This window comes from Diadema antillarum, unplaced genomic scaffold (assembly GCF_040938485.1).
Source record: "Diadema antillarum isolate AM-2024a unplaced genomic scaffold, OU_Dant_1.0 seq00000445_RagTag, whole genome shotgun sequence".
Taxonomy (NCBI): Eukaryota; Metazoa; Echinodermata; class Echinoidea; order Diadematoida; family Diadematidae; genus Diadema; species Diadema antillarum.
In genome coordinates this window covers 338,755-366,498 of record NW_027271419.1, presented here as the reverse complement: position 1 = coordinate 366,498, position 27,744 = coordinate 338,755, and the positions used below count along the sequence as shown (strand labels likewise).

The following is a 27,744-nucleotide window of genomic DNA, read 5'->3' as shown; positions in this document are numbered from 1 at the left end:
TCACATGACATGATGAAGTAAAAACTCGACCAGGCTTTCCGACCGCAGTTTGCGCGGTGCTTTGTACTGGTTAGCAGTGGTGCTGGTGTTGTCCAAAATATGGCCCTTCAACGCCTCGAACGCTCCAGGTTTCACGATGTGAACTCGAGAGGATGCAGTGGCACCTTCCCGGCGCAACCGTTCGTAGTCGCTATTGCGGTCACGCAGTTCCTGATCGAGCTGATGGTAAAATAAACGGCACATGAATAAACCAATAAAACTGTAAATGAATGAACAGCCAAGTGAAAACTGAATGCTTGTATATTCATTGATTACCTATCAATTTGCTAGCAATAGTCATCAATCGAATGGACAGTGGATTGATTGGTTGTTTGATTGATCAATTTAAAAATTAGCTGATTGGTGAGTAAGTGAATGCGTCAAACGAAAATCTTTGAAAAGCTGTCGATGCTCATTACGGACCCACAGAAAGCAGGAGCAACGCTACTAGAGGCAATTTATATATTATATATCTCTTCTTTTTTTTTTTAGAGAATGTGATGCTCCTTAGGACTCATATCTAGTATCACAATTTCTAAGCAGACTTTTCCCAAACTGCACAGGAGGGAACAGAGGGATATATCCATATTACATTTTTTTTTTTTTACGTTAAGGAAAATTATTATAGTAACAACCGATTATTCAAAATGGTATGCAAGTCGTATAAATACCATCAATATGACCTATTGAAAAACAGGAGAATCCAATATGTCCTTGGGGCACGCTAACAGCGTGGAAAAGAGCTTTTTGAGAAATACATTGTATATACTGAGTGCAATAAAGAATTTGACGTACGACTGTAGAGCTTTGGACGACATTCAAAGGTGTTTATAGATATTGACGAATGCAGTTAGATTACATGTTGTAAAAGGGTTTACATGAAACCCGAGGAGGTTTAAATCATTCCATTCTGTGTGAAGTGCGCCCTCGGGATAGCCTGTACTGCATGGTATGTGTGTACCCACGTGTTTGGTAGTTGTTGATGTTTGCGGCCGATGTTGCCCTTTGATGTGTGCGAGCTGTATCATCCCTTTCTCTCATTGGCACGAGTTGTCTACGATGGCATTTAATAGTACGGTATATGCTTTGAGAATCGTTACACGAGCTCTTCTGTTTCGAAGGAAAACTTTTATCAAAGTAGTGCGGGGATGACTTTGGAATTACAGTTTGGAAATCGTTACATATCCAGTGGACTCCCGTAGTATTAACAAAGTCCTACGAACCGGCAGTTTTCTTTTGTAATAACCGAGCAAATGTATAAGAAAATACATAGAGTGGATAATGTTGCGCCTGAATTTTTACTTCGTTATAACCGGAATTTCGTAATATCCGTGTTCGTTATAACGGGAGTGCACTGTATTAAAGGGGAAAGTTCCATTGTTGTGCTTAGTTTGGGTATGGTGTGTAACTAACGAAACTTTAACCTTGTTAGATATTAAAAAAAGGAGAACAAAAGTCGATAATAGAAAGACGTTAGGCGGATATTTACCAGTGCCTTGTGTTCTTGTGTGATCTCCTCACACGACTCATATCCACATGGGAAATCCAACTCCACAAAGAGCAAGTAGTATGGCATAATTTCGTCCCTCTCGAAGGCTGGATCAGAGAGAGAGAGAAAAAAAAGCAATTGGTTAAAAACCAGAAAATATCGAGCATTTACAGAGACTCCTAATAAAACAGGGGCATACCTAAAAAGAAACGCATCAGAGAGCCTAGCTTTGGTGATGCTTTTGTCGCATCTCTCAGGGTTGGTGACATCAACGTCACTAATTATGTACAACCCCCTTATGGCGCCACATGGCCTTTCCCAGCGCTGCCGATCTTCCTCCACCCAGAGTTACTATGCAGGAGATTTCAACAGTCACCACTCCTCCCGGGGCTATTCTGCCAATGACAACAATGGCGAAGTCCTGGATGATTGGGCGTCTATCAACGACCGCTTCCTTCTTCATGATGCCAAGCAACCTGGCACTTTCCACTCTGGCAAACGGAGAAGAAACTCAAACTAGACCTTTGTTTCACTTCAAAGACCAGCAAATGACCTCCCCCTTCTTGCTTCTCCCACGATTCTCCCTCATTTCCCTCACAGCCAACATCCACACTGGGCTGCAAATTTTAATTTTGCTATTCAAGCCCAACTCACGATGGAATTTCAGGAAAGCTGACTGGGAAAATTACAAATAAGGGCTGGGTGGAAGAATCGATTGCTGACCAGCTAGTCTCAAGGAACTATATCTTTCTGAAGTATCCTGAAAAAAGCGTCAAGGAAGCACATCTCTGGATTTTTGAGAAAGACCTACACTCCACATTTATTATGCTGGTAATCCGATCGAGTCTGCAGAACTACTGGAGCTTTACGAATCTACGGGAGACGTGACATCAACAGAGACTAGACACAGCAAGACGCCAACGGTAGCAAAAACCGGTTGATGATATGAATTTCATTTACTCCAGCACAAAGAAATGGCACCTCCTCCGTCACCACGGTTCAGCCCCACTAGCCCAGCATCAGCCTCGTAAGGTATCTGACAACGAAGATGCCTTCCGTTTGGTTGCCAAATCAACGGTCTTCTCTTCTGAGGAAGCTCGAAAGAATGTTGCTACAAAGGGCTTGAGAGAATCCTACTTATCCTCGCAACTGACGAGTGGTCTCTGCTGTCCCTAATCCCATGCAAAGATGGATATAGGCCTGTACGCCATCAAGTCAGGCAAAGCGGTCGGAATCAATGGTATAATATCTACGAGGTGTTCCTGAAGAACCTTGACCGCAAGGGCCGCATACAGATGGCATCTCGTTTCCCCATGTCCACTCAACTGGAACTACTCCCAAAGCTCGGAAAGGAGCCGTGGAAAGCCTTTGCTAACTGTTGAAAACCCCGCCAGGTACAGACATATCTCGCTGTTGTGTACAACATTCAAGTTATTTGAACGACTCCTCCTTGTCAGGCCCTCTCCTTTGGAAAAGCTCATCCTACCGAGAGAACAGGAAGGTTTCAGACCAGGCAAGAAATGTGCTGACCAATTCATATTTCTGCTTAATAGCATCGAGGCTGACATCCAAAGAGGCTTTAAAACACAGGCGTTGCACTCGTAAACCTTTCAAAAGCATATGACATAGTGTGGAGACATAGTCTGCTTCTGAAAACGTCCATAATCCTCAATTGCCAGACAACTTTGCGCTGCTTATTGTCTTTAATTGCAAAGTCAGGATCACTTTGGGTAACCAGACCAACTCTGTTAGGACTCTGAATAATGGCCTCCCCCAGGATTCTGTATTGGCTCCATTCCTTTTTAACTGTACGAGTGGTATGCCTGTCAAGCACGAGAAGTTCCCTAAGTGCATTGGAGGTACGTTAGACCGCATCTCACATAAACCGAGAACACCTGAAGAGAGTTGCATACAAACTAAAATCACGGGGTTACATCATCAGGAAATTCGCAAGCAACAATTGGAATTCAAAAGCCAGTACTTTCTGTAGGTCTACTGCTACCATAGCTCTCATCTACCCGACTGCAGAGTACTGCTCATCATCATGGGTCAACAGCCGCCATAAGAAACAACCTAGGGCCGTTTTTGTACGCATTACTCTCCCGATCCCTACGCAGGAAGGGAAGGATGGCAAGGTTCGCCATTGTCATCAATGGAGACACTGGCCTTTCAATCCGCGATGCCTGAAGAACCTCCCTTAACCCTTTCCAAACTGAATTCCGAAATCCCCATAGGGTTAATACATAGATCACTAGGTCCCCGTATGAAACGGGTTTAATGAGTATTAAGTTCCGCAAGCTAGTCTGGATCACATGGTCTATCATTAATCAGAGTTTATTCATCTTGTCACACGTTTAGATGCAGCTGTCATTTGTTAACGTATTTTAGTCATTTCACCATTCTATAATCATTCTTTGTATTGGTTCGACTGTTTAGGACCATATAAATCATTTAAGGTGCAACTTGATGTATTCTTTGCATACTCACCATCGCAGTGCATGTTTCTGAGAGCAAAGTACTCTCGGCAGCAGCAAACTCAGTCAGTTTGACCCTGCCCGGCCAGCGATCCACGGCGGCCTGAAATGCCTGGAGTGCTACGCCTTGATCAATCTTCTCATATCGCAAGTTCAAAATTAGACCCAGACTGAAAACGACAGAAAGTAAAAGTTACAGAGGTAAAAGTGTACTAGTGCAGGGCCTCCATGATTATAAAGACAATACTTAAACGATGGTATATTTTCTTTGATCTATGAAACCCGATGATAGGCCTGTATATCAGAAATTTAACAAGTTTTTCTAGTACAAAGAGAGCTGACTCAAACAGACGAAAAACAAACAAATTAGGATATTACTAAGAAATATCGCAATGCTTCTGCTTAAACGCCCATACCATGTATTAAGTGAAAATTAATCATGAAAAAGTAAGAATCTTTGAAAGAGCAGGATTACAAGGAAGCCGTGTAGTTCGTTCCGTGCAAACGGCATAATCACTGAAAATTGTAAATTACGAATTTATCTGGGTCCCATTTCATTAAAAGAAAAGGTTAGGATATCTTGCTAGTATAGCTGCTTCTCGTAGCTACAGTCATTCAGGAACTTGAATTCTTATCGTTAACATGGCACTGTTAGGGCGATGAGTTGGCTCAGTTGGTATAGCGCGTCTGCCTCACGATCCTAAGGACCCCAGTTTGAGCCCGAATCTGGACCTAGCAATGTTGTATGTAATCATACCGTCCCCTCTACCAAGAGGTAAAACACTCTGTCCCTAGGATAGGGCATAAAATGAAGGTCCCGTGTGTGAGAGAGTCACAACTCGTGCACGTAAAAGATCCCGCTTCATTCATTCATCGCAAAGAGCAGGGTGTTTAACCCGGTGAAGTGGTCCCACCTCACATCCAACTGGATCCCATGGAAGACCAGCTTAGCATAGCTGCATATTAGACCGGGGGCCCAGAAGATTTATTCAGCTGAAAAGGGTCACACTTTTTAATGGTCTCATCATATAAGGATGTGTCCAAGGGTCAATAAAATGAATTGCTGGCAAGTCACATCCTGTACCGTAAGCCTAGGGACCACAAAAAGGGACCCCGAAAAATGGATTTATTCAGCCGAAGGGGGTCACGGACAAAAGTTGGTGGATATTGTTCCTTTGGGTGTACTTATCATGAAAACAGCAATGCCAGCTATCTTATCCTGTACGGGGCCCCAGACAGTAGCCCCAAAGGGCCCCACAAATATGGTGTTATTCAGCTGAAAAGGGTCACGGCTAATTTCTTTTGCAATGGAAGTAGTTCCCATCAGAGATATTCAAAACACCAATGCCAGCTATTTTATCCTGTACGGGGCCCCAGACAGTAGCCCCAAAGGGCCCCACCCCCCATAGGACTACGTACAAACACACACAAACATTGATTTTATTCAGTTGAAAAGAGTCACGGCTAATTTCTTTTGCAATTGAAGTAGTTCCCATCAGAGATATCCAAAACACCAATACCAGCTACTTTATCCTGTACGGGGCCCCAGACAGTAGCCCCAAAGTGCCCCACCCCCCCCCCCCATAGGTCATACGTACAAACACACACAAACATTGATTTCATTCGTGCAGCTGAGAAGAGTCACGGCTAATTTCATTTGCAATGGAAGGAGTTCCCATCAGAGATACCAAGAACACCAAAGCCAGATATGTTATCCCGTACGGGGCCCCGGACAGTAGCCCCAAAGGAGCTCCCCCCCCCCCAAACACACACACAAACACACATTAGTTTCATTCAGCTGAAAAGAGTCACGGCTATTCATTTGCAATGGAAGTAGTACCCATCAGAGATATCCAAAACACCAAAGCCAGCTATTTTATCCTGCACGGGGCCCCAGTCAGTAGCCCCAAATTGCTCCCCCCCCCCCCCCACACACACATTGATTTTATTCAGCTGAAAGGGGTCATGGCTACTTTCTTTTGCAATTGGAAGTAGTAGGCATACTCATCAGAGATATCCAAAACACTAAAGCCAGTTATTTTATCCTGTACGGGGTCCCAGACAGTAGCCCCGAAGTGCACCCCCCTCCCCCAGCACACACACACACACACACACACACACACATACACACACACACACACACACACAAACATTAGTTTCATTCAGCCAAAATGGGTCACGGCTAATTTCTTTTTCAATGGAAGTATACCCATCAGAGATATCCAAAGCACCAAAGCCAGTTATTTTATCCTGTACGGGGCCCCAGACAGTAGCCCCAAAGTGCCCCCCCCCCTCTCCACATACACACACATACACACACACACACACACACACACACTCACATTAGTTTCATTCAGCTGAAAAGGGTCACGGCTAATTTCTTTTGCTATGGGAGTAGTACCCATCAGAGATATCCAAAATACCAAAGCCAGTTATTTTATCCTGTACGGGGCCCCGTACAGTATAGCCCCAAACACGGGTAATTTCTTTTGCACTGGAAGAAGTACATGTACCTATCAGAGATATTCAACACACCAAGGCTAGTTATTTTATCCTGCACAGAGCCCCAGACAGTAGCTCCACAGTGTCCCATCCATTATACATGTACTGTGAATCAGCTGAAAATGGTCTTACAAATTCTTTTGTAGAGTTAATATCAGGGCCTACTGAACAGAGATATCACAAACACTAAAGCAAGTCATCTTATCCTGTATACGGGGTCCCATAGGTTACAGTAGCAAAACACTCAAGAAATTTGCAAAAGAAGCATACGTCTGTATATTGCACAACTAAGATGACCATATTACGAAAACCAGTAATTTCATCTTGTACTGGGCCCAGGTTACAATAGCCATACAGTGCCCCTCCCCCACATAATTATTATGACATCATTTAGCTGAAAAGAGTCATAGTTGTTTTTCTTTTACAATCGAAGTAGGCCTTAGTTTACATCATAGATACCCAAAACATCAAAGCCAGTTAGGTTTTCCCAGCCAATTTCGCACTTTTGTTGGTTCATTTGATAGAAGGTTCGAATTCGTAAAATGGGTATTCAAATTGGCTGGTACCCTACGTTCATTAAAATTCGCCTTGACTTGCCGAAAAGGGTATTTCAGCCATTAAATTTCGCGAAAGACAGTCAAATTCCAAACGTGTTCATTCAAATTCAAATCATGCTATTTCTTTGTTTCAGATCATTTTAACATGTCTTTCTATGTGTGTTTTCGTTTCATCTATGAATTACTGTTATAAAGCAGTAAAAGTATCACATTTCTTATCTAATATAGCTGCATTTGGTTGTTCTGTAACCAGACTGGTAACGCTCCTTCTCTTTCATGTACATGTCATTATAGGCCTATACGTGTACCAGTAATGTAGATTAACTTCATTTTTTATAGTCATGACAGCACAATAGATGCAGACGTATATCTCTAGAAGACATAGAAAGAATTATTTAAAAAAAACAAACATTTGAGGATCATAACCTTGACTTCTTGGAACTGGCCGACCGCTCGTAATAAAGCGCTCGTAACGGCCAGATAATTTGTGGCTTCTTACTTCTTTGGATTCAAAAAGCACGTTAAAAAATGGTGTCAAAGTCTCTCAAACGAATACGAAAACATGAAATGCTATGATGCTTACAAAACAATAACTACGATGAAAGAAAATAAGGAAAGAGGCCAAGTATGAACCTATCTGTTTAATTGACTGCAGAACATGTTAAATTAGATGGCCAGAAATCAATTTGAATGAACGAGCGCAGCATGTAATCACGTGACTATATCACTATGAATTTATGAATGAACGGATATAGTGGAATGGTACTTGTCTTATATATGGATTTCAGTTGAAAAAGTGTTATTTAGAATAAGGTTAGAGGTAATGTGAATGTTTCAAAATAAATTTGAATGAAGAGATTAATATGACATTGAACTCCCATGTCACCTAGGCGTAATTTTTGCTAAATTTAATTCAACATTAAAGAATTCGATTAAAAGAGGTGCGATATTGGCCCGGATGCAGGGCCCTTGACAGGTATAGCCCCAAGGTATTCCCACCTCATATGAATTTAGTGTTTTTAGGTGAAAAGAGTCATGTATGCCTATTTTCCTTGGCAGCTAGTGGAATTAACAGCTGAGATACGTAAAACACAAACCCATCCAGTTAAGGGGCCCCCAGCCAGTAGCTGGAAAGTGCTCCCGTATTATTTTATTCTAAGTGAAAAGAATCACTGCTATAATTTCTTTTGCAATGGAAGTAGTACTCAACGAGGTATCAAAAACACCGAAACCAGTTATATAGCTGTACGAGGCCCCACATAGTGTTCCTAAAGTGTCCCCACATGTAATTCCACTATCAAGATCTGCATCCCGATCTATTCAATCTGTCAGATCGGGAGAGAGCGGCAAAAGTGTACGGGGACCAGGAGCATCGTAGCAGCAGCGTTTGGGTGATGGGGTTGGATCTGGCAATTTTACAGATCGGGAAGAAATTTTGAACTGGTTCAAAATTTCTTCCTCATCTCCCCATCAAGATTGACCTATTTTGAATCGTAGCTCAAACGGGGAGAGAGCAGTGACAGTGTAAATACCGCGGGATGAGCGTAACAATTCCAGGTTTTTCTGACCGTAGTAACAGCGGCACAAGAATGGGAAAAATAGTCTAAACTAGACACCGACGACATGGTCCCGCTGCTGCGCCGCTTTCTTGATCAAAGCACGACCTTCCCGCTTTAACGACGCTCTCACTAAGCCCCCGTCACACTAGAGCGGATCGAGCCAACGAATGCCCAGCGGATCCGAAAATTTGGACATACGCTCACATCCGTTGCTCGTCGTTCGTGACCCGCTTGACGTTCGTTGTTCGCAGAGATTCGCAGACATGTCCAAAATCTTGAGCAGATGACGAACGGAATGACAATCCGCTCTGTGTTCGCTTAGCATCCGCTGATTGAAAGTTTTGGTCGCTCTGCATTCGTTTCTCATTCGTCCGCCGTTCGTCCAAATTCGCCCAGCAAATGTGCACAGCAACACACGTTAATCAAACGTAGATAAAAAAGTAGATATTCATATATAGCACATGATAATGATAATGATAATTATAATGATAAGAAAACAAAAGGTCTTATTTGCCCAGGGTAGTCTCTTCAGTGTTGTCACTGCTCTACCAGAGGGCCCTGCCATTATTATTACCCCACCGTTGCCAGGTACCCATTTATACACCTGGGTCGAGCAGGACATCGTATGGGTAAAAAGATCTTGTCCAAGGAAGTAAGCACTAGGCGGGATTCGAACCCGGGTCCTCGGTTCGGGAGTCGGATCCACTATGCCACAGCCCCCCACATGACATTTCATTATACGTATTCTGACATTAAGTAGTAAGAGAACATTATTCTAAACCACTGCTATAAAAGTCAACCTGTAGTAAATGGGAATCTCTGAATGGAAATTGGGAATTGTGAAAGTTCGACTCCAGTTGGAGGCACCAGACGCAATGGAGGATGTTGGACTACCAACATCATCGTCACGTGATCATCAGAAGGAAGTACACTTTTAGGGGAATCTTGAATGAGTGACATCAGGAGTACTTGGTGGTTACTTAGGCTTCCTTCTTTTTGGGGCCATTTTCACAGTCACAACTATCTAAAAAAAGAAGATCACTCCAAAATCTTCGAGTAATCCCTGAGGTCACTCCAAAATTAGTGAAAATGAGCATTTTCACTCCAAAGTCACTCCAATTTCACTCGAAACTCACTTTTTTGTTATTTATTCCTTTATGAGTGAACAATTTCACTCTTCTTTTTTTAGAGAGACAACATTACTTGACACTGTCACTGCTCAAAATGATTTGGTAAAGTATGCGTCATCCGAGATCCGTCAGGTAATCGCTCTGCATATGTTGGGCATTCGCTGCTCATTCGCTTTGTCCGCTCAGTATCCGTTGGATGGACTGTACGCATTCGCTTTCATTCGTTACTTTATCCGCTCGTTACACGGTCAGCATATGCTCATCATTCGTCAGGCGAACGTTCGAAAACCACATTTTGCTCGCGAAATCGAGCGGATACGAGCGTATCTGGACTTTGCCAAATTTTGCCCATCCGCTAGGCATTTGCTGATTTATACGCTGTAGTGTGACGGGGCCTTTAGTTCTCTACTCTCATATAAAATCAAGGCCTGTTCCTACGACGCTCCATTTCTGCTTCGATAACGCTGTTGGCCGCTTTAGCTACGCTGTTCCTACGCTTTCCCAGACTCAATTATGCATGCAATTATGCGATACGCTGGAAAATGTTTGCCAGAACAGCAAAACTGATGATGCTCAGGAGGACGCGTTGTCGTTGTCGCGAAAATGAAGACGAAGGAGCGCATATTTAAGAAGAAGAAGAGATGCAAACAATAAAGAGAATAAAGCAAAACACTTTGGAGCTACTGTCTGGGGCCCCGTGCAGGATAAAATATCTGACTTTGGTATTTTGATATCCGATGAATACTACTTCCATTGCAAAAGAAATTAGCCGTGACCCTTTTCGGCTGAATGAAACCAATATATGTGTGTGTGTGTGTGTGTAGGGGCCACTTTGGGGCTACTGTCTGGGGCCCCGTACAGGATAAAATAACTGGCTTTAGTGCTTTGGATATCTCTGATGAGTACTACTTCCGATTGCAAAAGAAAGTAGCTGTGACCCTTTTCAGCTGAATAAAATCAATGTGTGTGTGTGTGGGGGGGGGGGGGGGAGGGGGTAAGGGGGCAATTTTGGGCAACTGTCTGGGGCTACTGTCATGGGGCTACTGTCTGGGGCCCCATGCAGGATTGGGTGCAGGATTTCGTATTTTGGATTTCTCTGATGGGTACTAATTCCATTGCAAAAGAAATTAGCCGTGACCCTTTTCAGCTGAATGAAACTATTGTGTGAGTATGTGTGTTGGGGGGGGGGGGGGCACTTTGGGGCCACTTTCTGGGGCCCCGTACAGGACAAAATAACTGGCTTTGGTGTTTTGTATGTTTCTGATGGGTACTTCCATTGCAAATGAAATTAGCCGTTAATCTTATCAGCTGAATAAAGTCAATGTGTGTGTGTGTGTGTGTGTGTGTTTGTACGTAGGGCTTATAGGGGGTGGGGCACTTTGGGGCTACTGTCTGGGGCCCCGTGCAGGATAAAATAGCTGGCTTTGGTGTTTTGGATATCTCTGATTGGCACTCCTTACATTGCAAAAGAAATTAGCCGTGACTCTTTTCAACTTAATAAAATCAATGTTTTTGTGTGTTTGTACGTAGGCCTATGGGGAGTGGGGCCCTTTGGGGCTACTGTCTGGGGCCCCGTACAGAATAAAATAGCTGGCTTTGGTGTTTTGGATATCTCTGATGGGAACTACTTCCATTGCAAAAGAAATTAGCCGTGACCCTTTTCAGCTGAATAACACCATATTTGTGGGGCCCTTTGGGGCTACTGTCTGGGGCCCCGTACAGGATAAAATAGCTGGCATTGCTGTTTTCATGATAAGTACACCCAAAGGAACAATATCCACCAACTTTTGTCCGTGACCCCCTTCGGCTGAATAAATCCATTTTTCGGGGTCCCTTTTTGTGGCCCCTAGGCTTACGGTACAGGATGTGACTTGCCAGCAATTCATTTTATTGAGCCTTGGCCACATCCTTACATGATGAGACCATCAAAAAGTGTGACCCTTTTCAGCTGAATAAATGCTCTGGGCCCCCGGTCTATATAGGCTATCCAGCCATCTTCTCAGATGGAAATGAACAAACAAACAAACAAAACACTTGCCACCCCCTGCAAGATTTGCTATCATTATATCAACCTTTTTTTTTTTTTTTTTTTTTTAAAGAGATGAAAATATACACTAATGTGAAAGGTATCTATTTTGCACACTGTCACACTCGTCACAGTTTACTACAAAGAGTGCATGGGTGTTTTGCACGACCGGTACAAAAACTGAAATGAAGGACAGTTGTCATGGAAACCAGTGACTCGAATGATGTCTCCCAGTCTGTATCGATAGAGTCCGCAGGCCTGGGTAATCACGACCTCGTACTCCTGGCCAATCTCGAGCTCATCAAGGAACAGCGTTTCAGGCTGACTCTCGAGACTGATTTAGGCAGAAAAGTAAACAGCATATATGATTAAAGCAATAATACATACATGTTATCCCCGGGACAAAACACACACACACACACACACACACACACACACACAAACAACAACACTTAATCTGAACTTCAGAAGTTATTCAATAATTATCATCTCGTCGATTTGAAATAAATCATCCCATTTCTGAAGCCTCAATTAACCAATTAACAAACAAACTTATGTCATTTTATTTCTAGTTCTTTCTTTTACTATCCACGAGGAAAACAATACGGCATGAGCAGGCTTGCTGAGAAATAGAGGGCTTTACCGAAACAGGAGAAGTAGGCCTAAACCCGTCTTCATTAACAGTGGACAAAGTCCACCAGGCTGTTTTTGCGGCCTGTCGCCGTGCAAAGAGAAATTGAAAGATGTACTGTTAAAATTGATGAATTCCCCATGAATATCATATTAAAGGGGGTGGCTAATAACTGATCAGTGGGAATCAGTGGGAATGCTGGAGGATGATTGTTCCAATCCTTGTGGGATTCATTTAAGAGTACATTATATACATATTGTTATGTGAAAATTATTTGCTTCAGAATGGTCTCATATTCAAGTAATGTGCAGATTAATATTTCCAGGTTAGCGTGCCTGGTCAGTGACAGGGCATTAATCTGCACATTACTTGAATATGAGACCATTCTGAAGCAAATAATTTTCATACAATAGTAGAAATATAATGTACTCTTAAATGAATCCCACAAGGATTGGAACAATCATCCCTCAGCATTCCCACTGATTCCCACTGATCGGTTACTAGCCATCCCCTTTAAACACAAGATATAAAACAAGAAGAAACAGGCCGAATGAGAGAAGCTCTGCTGAAAGAACGCAGTGTCTCACACAATGTGTTCACATAGTCGACCACGTAAAAACGCAAATTTGATTTCACACTGTCATTATTGTGGTTTTTCACAGAGAGTTCACATTATGTTCTGTTTCACACTGTGAATCATGTGTGGATTGACGAGTCATTGAATGAGTTCACATTGCTAAAATGCTTGCTTGAATTTAACAGTGCGAAGAAATTTGACATTGCGTTCACAATATGTTCACACTGTGGGACACTGTGTTCTTTCCAACAGGAAAGGACAAATGTTGAGATAGTGATAATCATTTGAATGTGATTATGACATCTGTAACCTGCACTTTGTCTATAATATAATGTTGTGTGTTCGTATGTGTGTTTTGATTGTGTCTATATGTACGCAAGCACTGTCCTTTACAGCCTGTTTTCGAGAAAATTTTGTTGAAGATCGCTATCAAGGGATCATTCCTTCAAAAACGAAACCTATACACTCATTCATCCACGAAAGAGATACTTACCCTTGGTTGGGAGAGCATCTATAGGATAGTCATGGGAACAGAAGGTCCTACTATGACCCAATAAATTTGTGGTACGACTTGGTATTGATACCTCCTCCCATACCCTTCCCCTTTGGGTACGTCATCTTAAACGTGTTGTTGTGTTTTAAAGAAAGAAAAGAAAGAGAAAAATGGGGCCCCTATACAACAAATAATTTGCCCTAGACAATACTGACATAAATATCAAGCATAATAAATCTTAAGAATATCAAACAAGAATATCAGATATACTAAAATGATGTCTCCACGAGGGAGCTCATAACGCCTCCACGAGTGAGCTCATATCAAACATTATCGCATCGGACTACTTTTTTTTTCTTAGCCTCGTCACCTACTACACCGCGGTTACGATGAATTCCGACACCATTTTTCAGAAGAGACAAAACATTACAGAGGGTGCGACATTACAGCAGCCGGAGCCAAACATCCTCTGCTTTCACTGTCAAGCGCATAACTGTGTGATCGATTGCCACCAGTCCTGTAGGTCCTGTACTGTGCTCAAAGAGTAACAAGTGGTTCAAACTTACGTGTTCTGCAGTCTGATGAACTTAAAGAAGTTTGTGGTAGGAAGGAAGAGCATATCCGGTCGCTCGTCCAACCCCCAAATGGAGATCCCCATGGTAAGTCCCTCCGAACATCCGTAGCCACTGGATACCAAAGTGATACCTGGCGGTAGGTGGAGTGGATTTCATTCTTTAAACGCAGGAAACACTCTCACATACATCATCGGAAATGCTTGGTGCTCTTGAAAAGATATCCTGCGTAGTGGTTACCCTTCATGATTTATAGTAACAGTAACTGCACGCCAACACGATGCAGGCGTTACAATGATGGGAGGAAACAATTATGGAAGAGCAGTGCTGTGGGCTATCGGGAGTGATTTAAGACTGATGTTGGAATGATGATCAGGAATTTGGGGTGGGAGAGGTGTAGGACAATGTAACGCTCCACCCAAATGATTTTAAATGCTGTAGGGACGGAGTGTGCGGGTAGCGTGCATAATCCTGTGCTGTGTACATTTTGTATACTTCTGGAGTGCTCTTAAAACTAATTACGTAGTCATCACAATAAAAACAATCGTTTATGATGCATGGGGAATGTTCTCTAAAAATCCACACGGCTGCAACTACGGTGGGACAGACTACAAGCAATCCGCCTATGCCTAGAGGATTCATTGGAGGTAAAAAACTAAGTGGAAGATTGCATGAGATTCCTATGAAAATGTGATATAGGGAAGCAGCCTCAAGCAAAGTTTGCAAGGGTAAGCACTGCGGATTAATAGGGTTTATTATGAGTATGAATTCATTATCGACACCATACCTCTTGAGTATTTCTCTCTTAGTCTTGGCCAGATTCCAGTGCTGTCCGCGGATATAATGACTCTGAGCTTTGGCCACACCCTTGGCAAGATATTGTCCAACCCCACTACAAAATGTTGACGTAATTCCAGCGCCCTCTGCCGGTCACCTCCAGGAACTTCAGCTATCAGTGCCGATCGTATGTCGTCTGATAGGTTGAGTCGCTCACTGATGGTTCCGTACTCGATATCATGAACGATGTCTTCCCACCACTGTGCGAGTTGTTTAATCAGGCTCTCTAGCATATTCAGAAACAAGACGCTGATTGAGCCAAGATTACTGTAACGCAGGGCAAAAAGGAGATGGATGTAACTCGCAACCTCGTAGGAATGGATGCGAAAACCAGCCGGAGGTGTGGTGTAATATAACCTTGTATCATCTCCCATAGTCAGGGCACTTTCAATGAGCGCACCATTTTTACTTCTAGAGACTACAGGAGCTACATAGTGGTACAGCTGTTTCTGAATTATTTCTATATCGGGATGTGCCATGTGAACAATGGCGTAAAGGACATCCAAATAATTCCTTATTCTCCGTAGTCTATTCCTCCGAGGGACCAACTTGGCGCAACCAGTCGTACCGGAAGTCCTGACGTAACTGGATTGGAACTTCCGGATCATAATGTTTCTCTCGCCATTTATCTCCCGTTCAACATAAGGACGGTAGTGTTCGTATGTTGTGAGTGGATGGCGAGCCCTGAACTCTTCTCTGTCCCTGATGTCTCGAAGTCGGTATCGTCTGCCGTACTCCGTGTCGCCATTCTCGAGGAGAATGTGTCTGAGGAGGCGATCCTGGGCCCGGCGAGGATTCTTCCAGTGCTTCTGCAGACGATAGAGGGCGATCTTCCCTCGCAAGAGCGCCACCGTGGACGATGAGAAACAACTCAGAGTGGACTTTATCCCGTCATTGGGCGCAGGTCCAAGAGCGAGGAGAGTCAAAAATAGCAAAGAGAGACAGGTAGCAACAACAGCGACGAGCACTGGAAAGAAAAATAAAGAGAGGGGAAATAAAGAGCCAACAAGAAAGAGGGAATGAGAGAGAGAGAGAGAGAGAGAGAGCGAGGGAGAGAGGGAGACAAAAGAACAACAAGATGGGAAGAAAATCTGTGGCAGAACCCTCGGAACCAAGGAGGAACTAAAGGCTCGTCTAAATGGCACCTCCTAGGTAGAACCCTCTGAGCTGCAGTCCAGGCCCTTCCCAGCTAAAACTTGGATGTTTTCTGAACGTTCTTGAAACATTCTAAGTTCGTTATTTGGACGTTTTGTCAAAAATGTTTTCAGAACGTCTTTTTATTTAAATCGTTTCAAATGGACGTTATAAAAACGTTTTATAAACGTTTAAAACCAATAAAAAACCTTTCGGAATTTTGAAGTACTTACAGAAAACCTTTTGAACGTTGTGGACGTCAGTAAAACCTTTTAAGAATATTCAAAACGTTCTTTGGACGTTTTGCGGACGTCCAGAAAACCTTTGAAACCCGTCTAGAACGTTCAAAAAACGTTTTAAGAACGTCTAAAAAGTCTTATGACCCTTTCCAGAACGTTCAGAGAACCTTCCATATCCGTCGATCTAGAACATCCAGAAAACCTTTTAAGAATGTCTGTTTATTTTCTATAGGATATTCAAGAAAAAATGTAGTTATGAGATTATAGACGCAATCTGAGATTAATGTATCCTAATCCTATATAATCTTATCCTAACCTAATCCTAATGTCCTACCACCTATACTACACCCTATTCCTCAATGATTAATCTGTATCACGTTCTTTTATATACCACCAAAATGTTGTGATGTATGAAGACATGGTCACTAAAATTAGATCACACGGCTTACTTCGTTCCTTCGGGTGTTCGCGTTCGCGTCGGGTGGTCGTGTTACCCGACATTTCGTAGATTAGGTGCCCTAATATACGAAGGGTCGGGTAAGGAGGGGTAAAATAATCTCAATTTAATACAGAATAATCCTTGACATAAGGCTGATCGTTTAACGCGACTATACGTAAAAAAGTGTCATTCAAGTGACGAAGTATCGGGTGAATCAGGGACGGCGAAACCAGTGAATAAATCAAAGCAAAAGACATTAAACAGGCCACAAAATAGCACAAAAATGGCAATAACAAATACAAGAGTATAAAATATCTTCAGAAACATAATTCTAGGGCTAAATAAAACAATAGCATTACAGGATGGAGAATAATCATGAATATTTAAACTTCCGATCAAAACAGCAAATCTAAAGCGTTAAAATAATTAAGAGTTTTATTGCAAAACGCGCGCTAACTCCATTCTTGTTAATTTGATTGATTGATTGATTGATTGATTGATTGACTGACTGATTATTGTCCACTCTGGAAATTCTTTGTACATCGGATATCACAGCAAAATAAACATGAAATACATCACAGGTATACACCACAGATATATCACAGAATACGAATGAAACTAACTCATACGTATATAACATGCAATATATAGGCCATAGCATATGCAGGACTCCACACTAACTTTTATCTTTGGCGGCCCGATCGATTGAATTTTTATTATTTGGTGGCTCGAAAGTAAAATCTGGTGGCCCGAAAAAAAAAATCAAGAAAAACTAAATCGGTCCTACTAAACATATAGAAAAAGAGATATTAAGTATTACTGAAGTGATACAGGTACCCATGGCATGTCTGAAATAAATGAATAAAAAATTCAATCATATTACCTTTATTCTGAGTTCTAAGATTTAGCAAATGGGCTTATAGATTATTATAAAAGTTGATGCCTATATTAAGTGGTCAAAACTTACATTTGAAATGATAAAATGGGAGCATTGCAGATATTGGTTAACATTCGACATTTTGTTTTGCCATTGTAAAGAGCCGAAAGTTACCGTTATTCATTTCTGCTTGTAAAAGCAATCATCCAACATTTACAAGTATCTTAACACCTTACGGCAGCCGAATGCTGTACCGTTAATCATTTCAAATGTAAAAGCAAATAACTGAAATTTCATTTTAGCATCATACGGAGCTGAATGTTATCCTTATTCATTCCCGAACGTGAAAGCAAATAGGGCCTATCCACTTTTTATTTTAGCATCTAACTGAGTCGATTAATACCGTTGATTATTTCCAAATGTAAAAGCAACAGTTTGTTATTTATTTTAGCATCGTCCGGAGCAGAACATTACCGTTATTCATTTCCAAATTTAAGAGCAAACATCCAACATTTGTTTTATCATCGTACGGAGCCGAATATTATTGCTGTCCATTTCCGAAAGTGAATTGAATCATCTGACGATTATTTTAGCATCGCACGAAACCGAATGTTACTGTTTTTCATTTTTGAACGTCAAGGCAGACATCAGACTTTTATTTTACCATCAAACGCCGCTGAATGTTACTGTTATTTCGAAATGTAATAGCAAATATCCGACATTTATTTTAACATTGTATGGAGAAGAATGTTACTGCTATTCCGAATAAAACGTCAAAGCAAACATTCGACATTCATTTCAGCATCTTCCGGAGCCGAATCTTACCGTTATTCATTTCTAAAAGTACAAGCAAACATCCGACATTAATTTTATTTTAGTATCATACGGAGTGGAATATTACCTTTATTCATTTCCAAAATAAAAGCAAGCATCTGATATTTATTTGGGCATCTTACGGAGCAGATTGTTACCGCTGTCCATTTCCAAAAGTAAAAGGCAAACATCCGACTTTTTTGTGTGTGTGTGGCTCGATCGGGACACCGGTAACTAGATTCTGATCATATCTGAAAAGAATTCCATCTTTTCAGCCAAACAACACAAGTATTCGCAGTGATCTGAAAGAATGTCTCCATGAATGATACTATGTGGTTTTGTACAATAAAGGATGTTTATCCTGAAATAGGTCCCCACTCCATTCACCGCCATTCAGTTACACGTATATACAGTCAACCTCGCGTAAGTCGACATAATCGGGACTGAGAAAAACACGTCGACTTACGCGAAAGTCGACTTATAAATGAAAACTAATTTCCCCTATACAGAGTAAGATCACGATGCAGATCGTCACCCAGATCTTACTCCTTTTGCCGCCAAAACATACCTACTGACATTAGCAACAATTATGTTTTAATTCATGCACAAATCTCGCGCGGATTAGTAACGACAACGCACAATTTCCAAATTTCTTTAGAGATTTTGAGAGAGCGGGATCGGAAACCTGGGCCCGTTTCTAGACACTGTACGTTTTAAATTTGATTTGAAAAATCAAACGCACATTCCTCAAATTGCATGCGACTTGGCGATTTAAATTGAAGTGCGTTGCTGCGAAGATATGCGTGTGAATTAACATGATTCTGTCGAGATAATTTTTTAGTGCCGACTGAGTTTAAATAGGATGTGTGATTTTCCCTCCCTACGTCGCCATATTTGTTTTGCTTAAATTTCTATTGCCATACTGTGAAAATGACTTGTTCTCGCTCTCCGATTCGCAACATTACCGCTCTGTACGGCGCGGGCCAGTCTAAAATAACAAGAAGAAGAAAAGTTTGTTGATCCGAAAACGACATGTTTACTTACCTTCGTAAAAACAAATCTCTTTCCATCGTCGGACTAATTTAAGTTTGGACTGAGATTTAAACCTTCGGCATCGCGAACTGTAACAATAATTTGCTACTATTTTTTCATTGACATTGCTTGAAGTAGCATGCGTTTCGGTAGTTTGAAACGTATAAATGTTGCGATGTCTTTCCCCTGCTAGTGCAGACTAAGTTCGGTCATGGCGAAAGTTCCGCTACAAAATAAAAAATAATGCAAGTCTTTTCAACAATAACAAACTTCCGTATAGATTTTTATGCGTTTAAACGCAGTTTCTAGTTTCGTACAAAAACCGCAATTCTTTTCTGAAACACTCTTGCGTTTTAAATACAGCGTTGCTTGTGATTTGATGGACTTGCATTTGATTTTTAGAATTGCGTCTAAACGCAATTGAGTTTAAGTTTCTTACAATTTTCTAGTTTCGGATGATTATCAAACGCAAGTCTTTTCAGCGTTCCGTGTGATTTGATGGACTTGCATTTGAGTTTCGGGGTTGCATTAAATTTTTAATTTTGCGTACAAAATAAGAAATAATGCAAGTCTTTTAAAAAATAACGCACTTCCGTAGATGTTTAGAGATGCTTTTAAACGCAGTTTCTAGTTTCTTACGAAAACCACGAGTCTTCTCTGCAACGCTCTTGCGTTTGAATACAGCGTTGCGCGTTATTTGATGGACTTCATTAAATTTTAGAGCTGCGTTTAAACGCAATTGACTTAAAAAAAAGTTCCCTACAAATTTCTAGTTTCGTATGATTATCAAACGCAAGTCTTTTCAGCGTTCCATGTGATATGATGGACTTGCAATTGCATTTGATTTTCAGAGTTGCGTTTAATTTTTAATTTTGCATACGAAATGAAAAATAATGCAAGGCTTTTCAACAATAACGCACCTCCTTATGTATAGATGTTAAGAGATGCTTTTAAACGCAGTTTCTAGTTTCTTACGAAAACCGCAAGTCTTCTCTGCAACGCTCTTGCGTTTGAATACAGCGTTGCGCGTGATTGATGGACTTCATTTGATTTTTAAAGTTGCGTTTAAACGCAATTGAGTTTCATGTTCGTGCAACTATTTTCTAGTTTCATATGATTATCAAACGCAAGCCTTTTCAGGAACGCACTTGCGTTCATGTGCAAAGTTGCTCGTGATTTGATACACCTGCATTTGATTTTTAGTTGCATTTAATTACATAGAGTTGCATTTTAATTAATTTTCTAAAAACGGGCCCAGGTTTCTAATACCGCTTCGGAAAAATTAACGTTATAATATTCGGATAAATGGGAAAACCTATTTCCTGTTCCGATAATGATTCTCTACTAGGACCTACAGTTGTATAGGTGTACAAAATTTGTGCATTTTGAGAATAACGAGGAGAAGAAAAGGGGGAAAGTCAGGCCCGTAGCCAGGGGGGGTGCGTCGGGTGCGTACGCACCCCCCCAAATTCTGAAAGGTCCACTTTTTCATAATAACGGTTTTTAGCAATTCTCAAGATAACAATCCAAATAAATATAAAGACACATTATATGCTACGTAAATGTGGAAGAGTACGTTTAACAATGTTAAAAATAATTGTACGAAACCCTTTTGTTGTATGAACCATCGGATCGTCCCCATGCACACAAACACAAATGTTATGTATCAATTTGTGCGAGCTATTACATATTGAAAACTTTCGGTCATCTGCGAAGCCGCGCTTCCGCGCGAACTACAACACGTAAAACGGGTCAAAAATCGACGCATTTTTCCACAAAATCTGCCATAACTTTTAAACTGTTTAAGAAGCAAACTTGGGGCGCCCGGATTCTGAAAGTGGACACTTTAGGGATTATTTATGTGTATATATCTTTATTGTAACATTTGTAGCAGTGACGCAAATTAGATCAGAAAAGTACCTTATATACAAGTAGAATTGTCTATGGCGAACAGTCCAAACTTGACGAATTTGAGCATATTTAATTAGTATACAAACGATTTCTTGAGCCTGCACCGTTTCAGGCTCTGTTCTGGATACGGCGGTAGAAACTCATTCTTTTTTGTTGTTTATTTTATCATTATTTACTAATCTCTTTTCTAACTTACAGATAGCGGATTTCTTTGCAGGCCAAATTCGGAAATGTACTGTTGATTATTACTTATACGTTTTCTCATGTTGTGACAGTTCTATTGGTTCTCATTTTAAAGTGAGCCAAAACCTAAGAACATTCTCACTTATAATTTCCAAAGAGTATTATGCAGGCACGCAAACTCATTTTAGTTGTATTTCATTTAAATGTAATGGGTAAGAGGGTATGAGAGAGAATGGAAAGTGCTGAGCTATGAAGTAAAATGGTAAAGTAAAAAGTTTGTCAGATAGTATTACAAAAGCCTGAATATTGCAAGAGCTCCGGAGTAAAAACAGTCAGTGAAAAACCCTATGTATGATAGCATTGTGAGAGCGTTAGACTGCATTGTGACGCATCGTTATTTAATTTACATTCTTTATTGATATATTTTCATAAATATCTCAGGTAATGAGTCGGATTGGATTACAATTCTCACTTACAGCTTTGTAGAAGTCTGAGTCAACAGTATCACACAGTACTTCAAGACGTATTATAGTACAAACGATTTCTTGAGCCTGCACCGTTTCAGGCTCTGTTCTGGATACGGCGGTAGAAACTCATTCTTTTTTGTTGTTTATTTTATCATTATTTACTAATCTCTTTTCTAACTTACAGGTAGCGGATTTCTTTGCAGGCCAAATTCGGAAATGTAGTGTTGATTATTACTTATATGTTTTCTCATGTTGTGACAGTTCTATTGGTTCTCATTTTAAAGTGAGCCAAAACCTAAGAACATTTTCACTTATAATTTCCAAAGAGTATTATGCAGGCACGCAAACTTATTTTAGTTGTATTTCATTTAAATGTAATGGGTAAGAGGGTATGAGAGAGAATGGAAAGTGCTGAGCTATGAAGTAAAATGGTAAAGTAAAAAGTTTGTCAGATAGTATTACAAAAGAAACTCATTCTTTTTTGTTTGTTTATTTTATCATTATTTACTTATCTCTCTTCTAACTTAAAGGTAGTGGATCTCTTTGCAGCCCAAATTCGAAAATGCCTAGAGACGGCTAGTAACCAAATATGCTACTATAATTTAATAAATAAGAAATAACCATTCCAGTATGTATCTTAGTGTGCACAGTAAGACAGATCAAATCAAATAGGAAAACATCTGAGCACTAGGCCTGAGGTCTGAATTTGCACTCAACTTCTTCCAATGGCTAACGGATGTTTAATTTTTGAATTTCACTGACCTCCAAATTTCACAAAGAAAACCTTCTTAGCATGATGGTTAATATGACATTTGACTGATATTGGAGATGTTTGCGAATCGGATCTACTACCTTTAATATTATTAAATCTAAAATGATTATTTGAAAGTTCGGAAATGCTGGAAATATCCTACCACATGGAGGCAAAATATAAATGGTTCACATTTACAGTTCATTTTGTTTTAAAAATTTTCTTATTTATTTTCGTTTTTGACAAACTCGCACACCAACGGCTGATATACTGTACAGTAAAGTGAATGTTTCATCTTCCAAACAGCATCCAATGGGATGGAAAACTCCAACTGAAAGGTGGACACCGTGACCATACTCGCTAAAGAAAACGCGTAATAGGGGTCGTTTTTTCTCACGGATTAGATGGAAAGTGTGATGTACGAGCGTATATAATCAAAGGGTATCAAAAAGGCCGAAATTTGGGAAAATGGTATATATATTGTTCAATCATGATGAAGTACTTCTTTAGGGTACAGGAAACATTTAAGGAATACTTGTTTTTAAGGCCCGAAAAAATCATATGATCATTACTCGTTTAGGGGCCACTTTGAAAGTCCATGTATGAGCATGGTGTCCACCTTTAATTGTCGCTACCCCTCCCGGGACAGTATCAAAGGACCGTTTTGTTAATTAACGCAATCCCCCCTTCCTTTAAAAATCCTGGCTTCAGGCCTGCTAACGCAGATATACAATAGAAAAAATAGAAGTTAAAACAACACCAGGAAAATCACTATTCTCAATTTTGCGGCACGCTACGCGCGCAGAGTCTCGAACACAATTAAACTTTGCAACTTCCTGGCAAAATGAGTTTTTACTATTTCCTAGATGAAATACCGTAACGCGATTGCATGCAACAGACAAAAATACAAATTTCCTCGAGACTTTAAAACGTCATTAAAACAGTCAAAATTCACAATTTGCGGCGCGCTTCGCGCGCAAATTCTTATACAACTTTTGTAGTTCGGTCGTCCAAAGAATATATATATATATATATATATATATATATATATATAATTGTGTGTGTGTGTCATCATTGGTATTGGTACCGAAGGTCCGTTTTTTTAGTGACCGCACCCCCCCTTGAAAAATCCTGGCTACGGGCCTGAAAGTGAACTGCTTTGGGTACTACAATGTACATGTAATTCTCCAATGTAAATGAGTGTATGCCCTTTCTATCCCGGCGTACAAAACAATGGACGCATGGCGCGAACGCTATACCGCGCCGTACTCTAGCGAATTACCGAGTAGAAATGCGGCAAATCGGAGCGGGAAAACAATTCTTTTTCAGAGAATGGCGATAAGATTTTGAGCGAAAAAAATTATGTCGACTTAGACGAGGGAATTAACACGTATTTCAGCTCAGTTGGCACTCAAAAATTAGGTCGACTTACGCGAGTTGTCGACTTATAAATGTCGACTAAGACGAAGAAATTTTCAAGGAATAACAAAGGCAAAAATCGGGACTTTTTTATCGTGTCGACTTAAGCGAGTTTTCGACCTATGCGATGTCGACTTAAGCGAGGTTTACTGTACATGTAATTTGTATTTCGTCATAGTGCAGCCGCCTGCCGGTGACTGCTATCAACCTCGAAACTTTGCACATGGCAGACACTCGCACCTGTGCTAGAGGGGATCGATATCACGATTACAGCCCGATAAAGTCCATGGAGGTGGTATGAGCTAGCTGTCACCAGCAGTGAAGAAAGGAGTGGAGACAGAAACCACGATAAGCCGATAACAATGTTGTCAGGACTTTCAGATAGTACAGGACGGACCAGATCGTTGTAATCCACGAGTCGAGACGATTAAAACTTTCGCCGCACATAATACTGTACAATATGAATGACCGTCCATTGAAACCTGCATCATCACTCTATCGCACGCGAGCGTATCGCTTTGCCATAGTTATGCACGGCGAGCATTATGTGCTGCTAGCCTTGTATACAAACGCTCGTGATAATTTTTTCAGAGTAAAAACGTAGGAATACAATCGCGTATTCGGACATAAAACACGCGATCGTTCATAAATTTGCACTGGCTTTTTCTCGAAGATTCGGGTAAGCTGTACCCGATACTTCGTAAATAATAGGGGTCTAATTCTCAAATGCTCCACCCGACCCTTCGTATATCAGGGCATATGATCTACGAAAGGTCGTGTATCGCGACCACCCGACCCGAACGCGATCACCCGATGAAACGAAGTAAGCCAGATCGCACACACCTTAATTTAAATATTCATAAGTAGGCATGAATATTCATAATAAAGAGACGTACAGAGGACGAAATAAATACGTTTTTTTAGACGTTCATTAAAGACGAAGTCGACGTAGCAGACTTAATAAAAACGTTTTGTGGACGTTTACAAAGGATGAAGACATTGCAGACATAATAACAACGTATTGTAACGTCCATTGACGTTTCTAAAACGTTTTCCAAAAACATGTGCTTTGCAGTAAATGCTAAGTCCCCAATTTGACGTTGTATGTACGTTTTAAAAGCGTCCATTTTATACAAAGACGTACGGAACCTCAAACAAACGTTTAGGAAACGTTTTGAAAACGTTCTGTGTTTGCTGGGTTCCTCTTCTTTCGGTATCGCCATTCGTGCGTCATGATTATCAGTTATTGTATATGTGTGTGTATGTGTGTGTAGATAATGCTCTTTGTTACAACGCAAACAATGAAATAGAACTTCAGGTTCTATCATAATTGTGTCCTCTCTGTTATTTGTTCACTTTTGAACTTTGTTGTAAATGTTTTGTGTTTCTGTAAAATGTAAAGCTTTCAGCGGGTAGAGAACATCAGAGCCGGGCTTTGCCATTGAGACTTACAAAGCAAAGCTAAACAGAGACAAAAGCATGCCGTGGCTCCCTGGCATAAGAACACTGCTGGAGGATGTATCATTCTGAATACGGTGTACGCTCATTCCACAGAGATTTTTTCTCATCGGTCACTCATCGGAAGCTAATTCATCGCTGCCGGCCACTCACCGAAGTGTATCGAATCGCAGTCCAGTGGATCAGCTAGCTTGGATCGACTATCAGGTCAGTGTCAGACATTTTGAGCGTGATCCGATAAGGAACACGAGCGATATGTCTGACACTCATCTGACAGTGGACCAATCAAGTCGGATTCATTAGACTGCGATCCGATACACTTCGGTGGGTGGCCGGAAGCAACAAACTTCGTTCACGACGAATGACAAATAAGAAAAGAAATCTCTATGAAGCGGGGTCTTACGGGAAAAAAGTGCATTCTCCGCGGTGGACGATGGTATAGGCCCTTCTACAAGTCTATGTTTACATAGTCTCATTGATTACAATAGGAGAAAACTCAGGATGATTTTCAGACTTTTACGTTTAGGCCTACAACAATAAAGTCGTGACACCCGGTACAGAGTCTAAGAATTTACCATGATTGGAACGAGGAATATGAATGTTTTCACAATTTTAAAACAAATTACAATGAACAAGGATGATAAAATATGTGAATCTCCTATGTCATCATCTTTGTTTAGTGCAACTTGTATTGAGTTTTCCAGAGTATAAGTTTCTCCGATTTAGGACCACAATAAATTCCACAAATCTATAGAGTGTGTAGCTGTCAATTCATAATGTACTACATGATGTGAAATTATGAAAATCACCTGGACTTCTCCTTTATGATATTGATACCTTTTAGTTGCTTAGGAGTGATTGTGTGTGGTGGTGTGTGTTGTTGTTGTTGTGGTGGTGGTGGTTATGTGTGTGTGGAATGAGATCATGGCCTCTTCATTAGAATTCAGCAATACTGGTGAGACACCAAACAGACTCATGCAGACCAAAGCTTATGGACAATTTTCTGTCAAGCCGACGCGTGCCTACCTATGAACAGGTGTAAGTATTATGAGAGAACAAACTCCACCGTATGAATTATAATACGACTGCATACACGGTTGGCCGTTGATAAAAACTGAACTGTTTCACTACAAAAGTTGATTATCGGTAGGCTCCAATTCCTAAAGAATTTTGTGTAAGCAAGCAGTTGCATTCATCGTGATCGTACAAAAAATATAGAGGAAAATCTTTGCATTCTTTACATCATGAAAAAGAAAAAGGTGGAGGAAAATTAAAATCTTTACATCGTGCAATTCCAAACACTGCAAATTCCTTAATATCATGCTGTTTTCACGATAAGATTTCTACCGACTGAATTATGTAATAGTTTTAACAGTTATTAAGTATGTCAGTAAGCCCTCCATGTTTCTTGTCAACAGCGTTACACGTAGGGCCAATAAACATTCTGAATTTCTAACAGAAAATAAATATCTTCGGTACATTTGCGAACATAGTCGTCCTGATCTTCACCGGGGGAGGCCGGGAGATAGGTTTATTTAAGACCATGGCTACGTGAAAAAAAAATAAAAAGATATCACCTGAACTTCAACATGACACTAAGAAAGACAATTATAGAAGCTTAGTTGTTGATTTCGATCATTATTAATGTGATTTATTCTCTGCGACTAAATGGCTTGGCATTCCGCGGAGATTAATGAGCAGCTTATTATTGTACTACTTTACAGCTCACCGAAACTCAAGTACGCTATTCTCCCAGATTCCGCCAGACCAGTCGCCTGGGCAAGCAGCAGCGACACGACCAGACAGATCGTCGACAATAGCGACAACTTTGTGTGAAGATTCAGGAGCGCCATATTCAAAGCCGATCTTTCAGCAGTATGCAAGTCAGACGATATGAGCATCAATAACTGCAATTAAGGTATGGCGTTTCTGTTCATGGGCTCGGAGAAACACAAATCAGTACGAGCACCATGCATTTTTGCAGCGCGGTGACACATGACGATCATGAAGCAAACTCTTTCAGACAAGACAAACAAGAACACACACACACACACACTATCATAATCTGCTACTCCTGTTATATCAAAGCAGTCGGGACAATCGTAGTTTCGTTACGAGATTCAGCGATGACCAAA

General features: G+C 40.8%; 1 protein-coding gene across 1 annotated transcript; it reads right to left on the bottom strand.

Moving 5' to 3' along the window:
• On the bottom strand, positions 1-27,462 carry LOC139732729 (uncharacterized). The gene is made up of 7 exons (XM_071643580.1): positions 27,339-27,462; positions 14,837-15,853; positions 14,044-14,182; positions 11,952-12,110; positions 4,048-4,172; positions 1,529-1,635; positions 1-219 (listed from the first exon to the last, which is right to left on the bottom strand). The coding sequence occupies exons 1-7, from the start codon at positions 27,460-27,462 to the stop codon at positions 1-3; spliced, it is 1,890 nt and encodes a 629-aa protein (XP_071499681.1).
• Positions 27,463-27,744: the final 282 nt, after the last annotated feature.

Excerpts from the sequence above, each read along its gene's own strand:
- LOC139732729 (XM_071643580.1), bottom strand. The coding sequence starts at position 27,462 with ATGGCGCTCCTGAATCTTCACACAAAGTTGTCGCTATTGTCGACGATC. Across the intron at positions 14,183-14,836 it reads AAGAGAGAAATACTCAAGAG|GTATCACTTTGGTATCCAGT; the intron begins GTATGGTGTCGA and ends ACCTACCGCCAG. Across the intron at positions 1,636-4,047 it reads TGAGTTTGCTGCTGCCGAGA|CCTTCGAGAGGGACGAAATT; the intron begins GTACTTTGCTCT and ends TCTCTGATCCAG.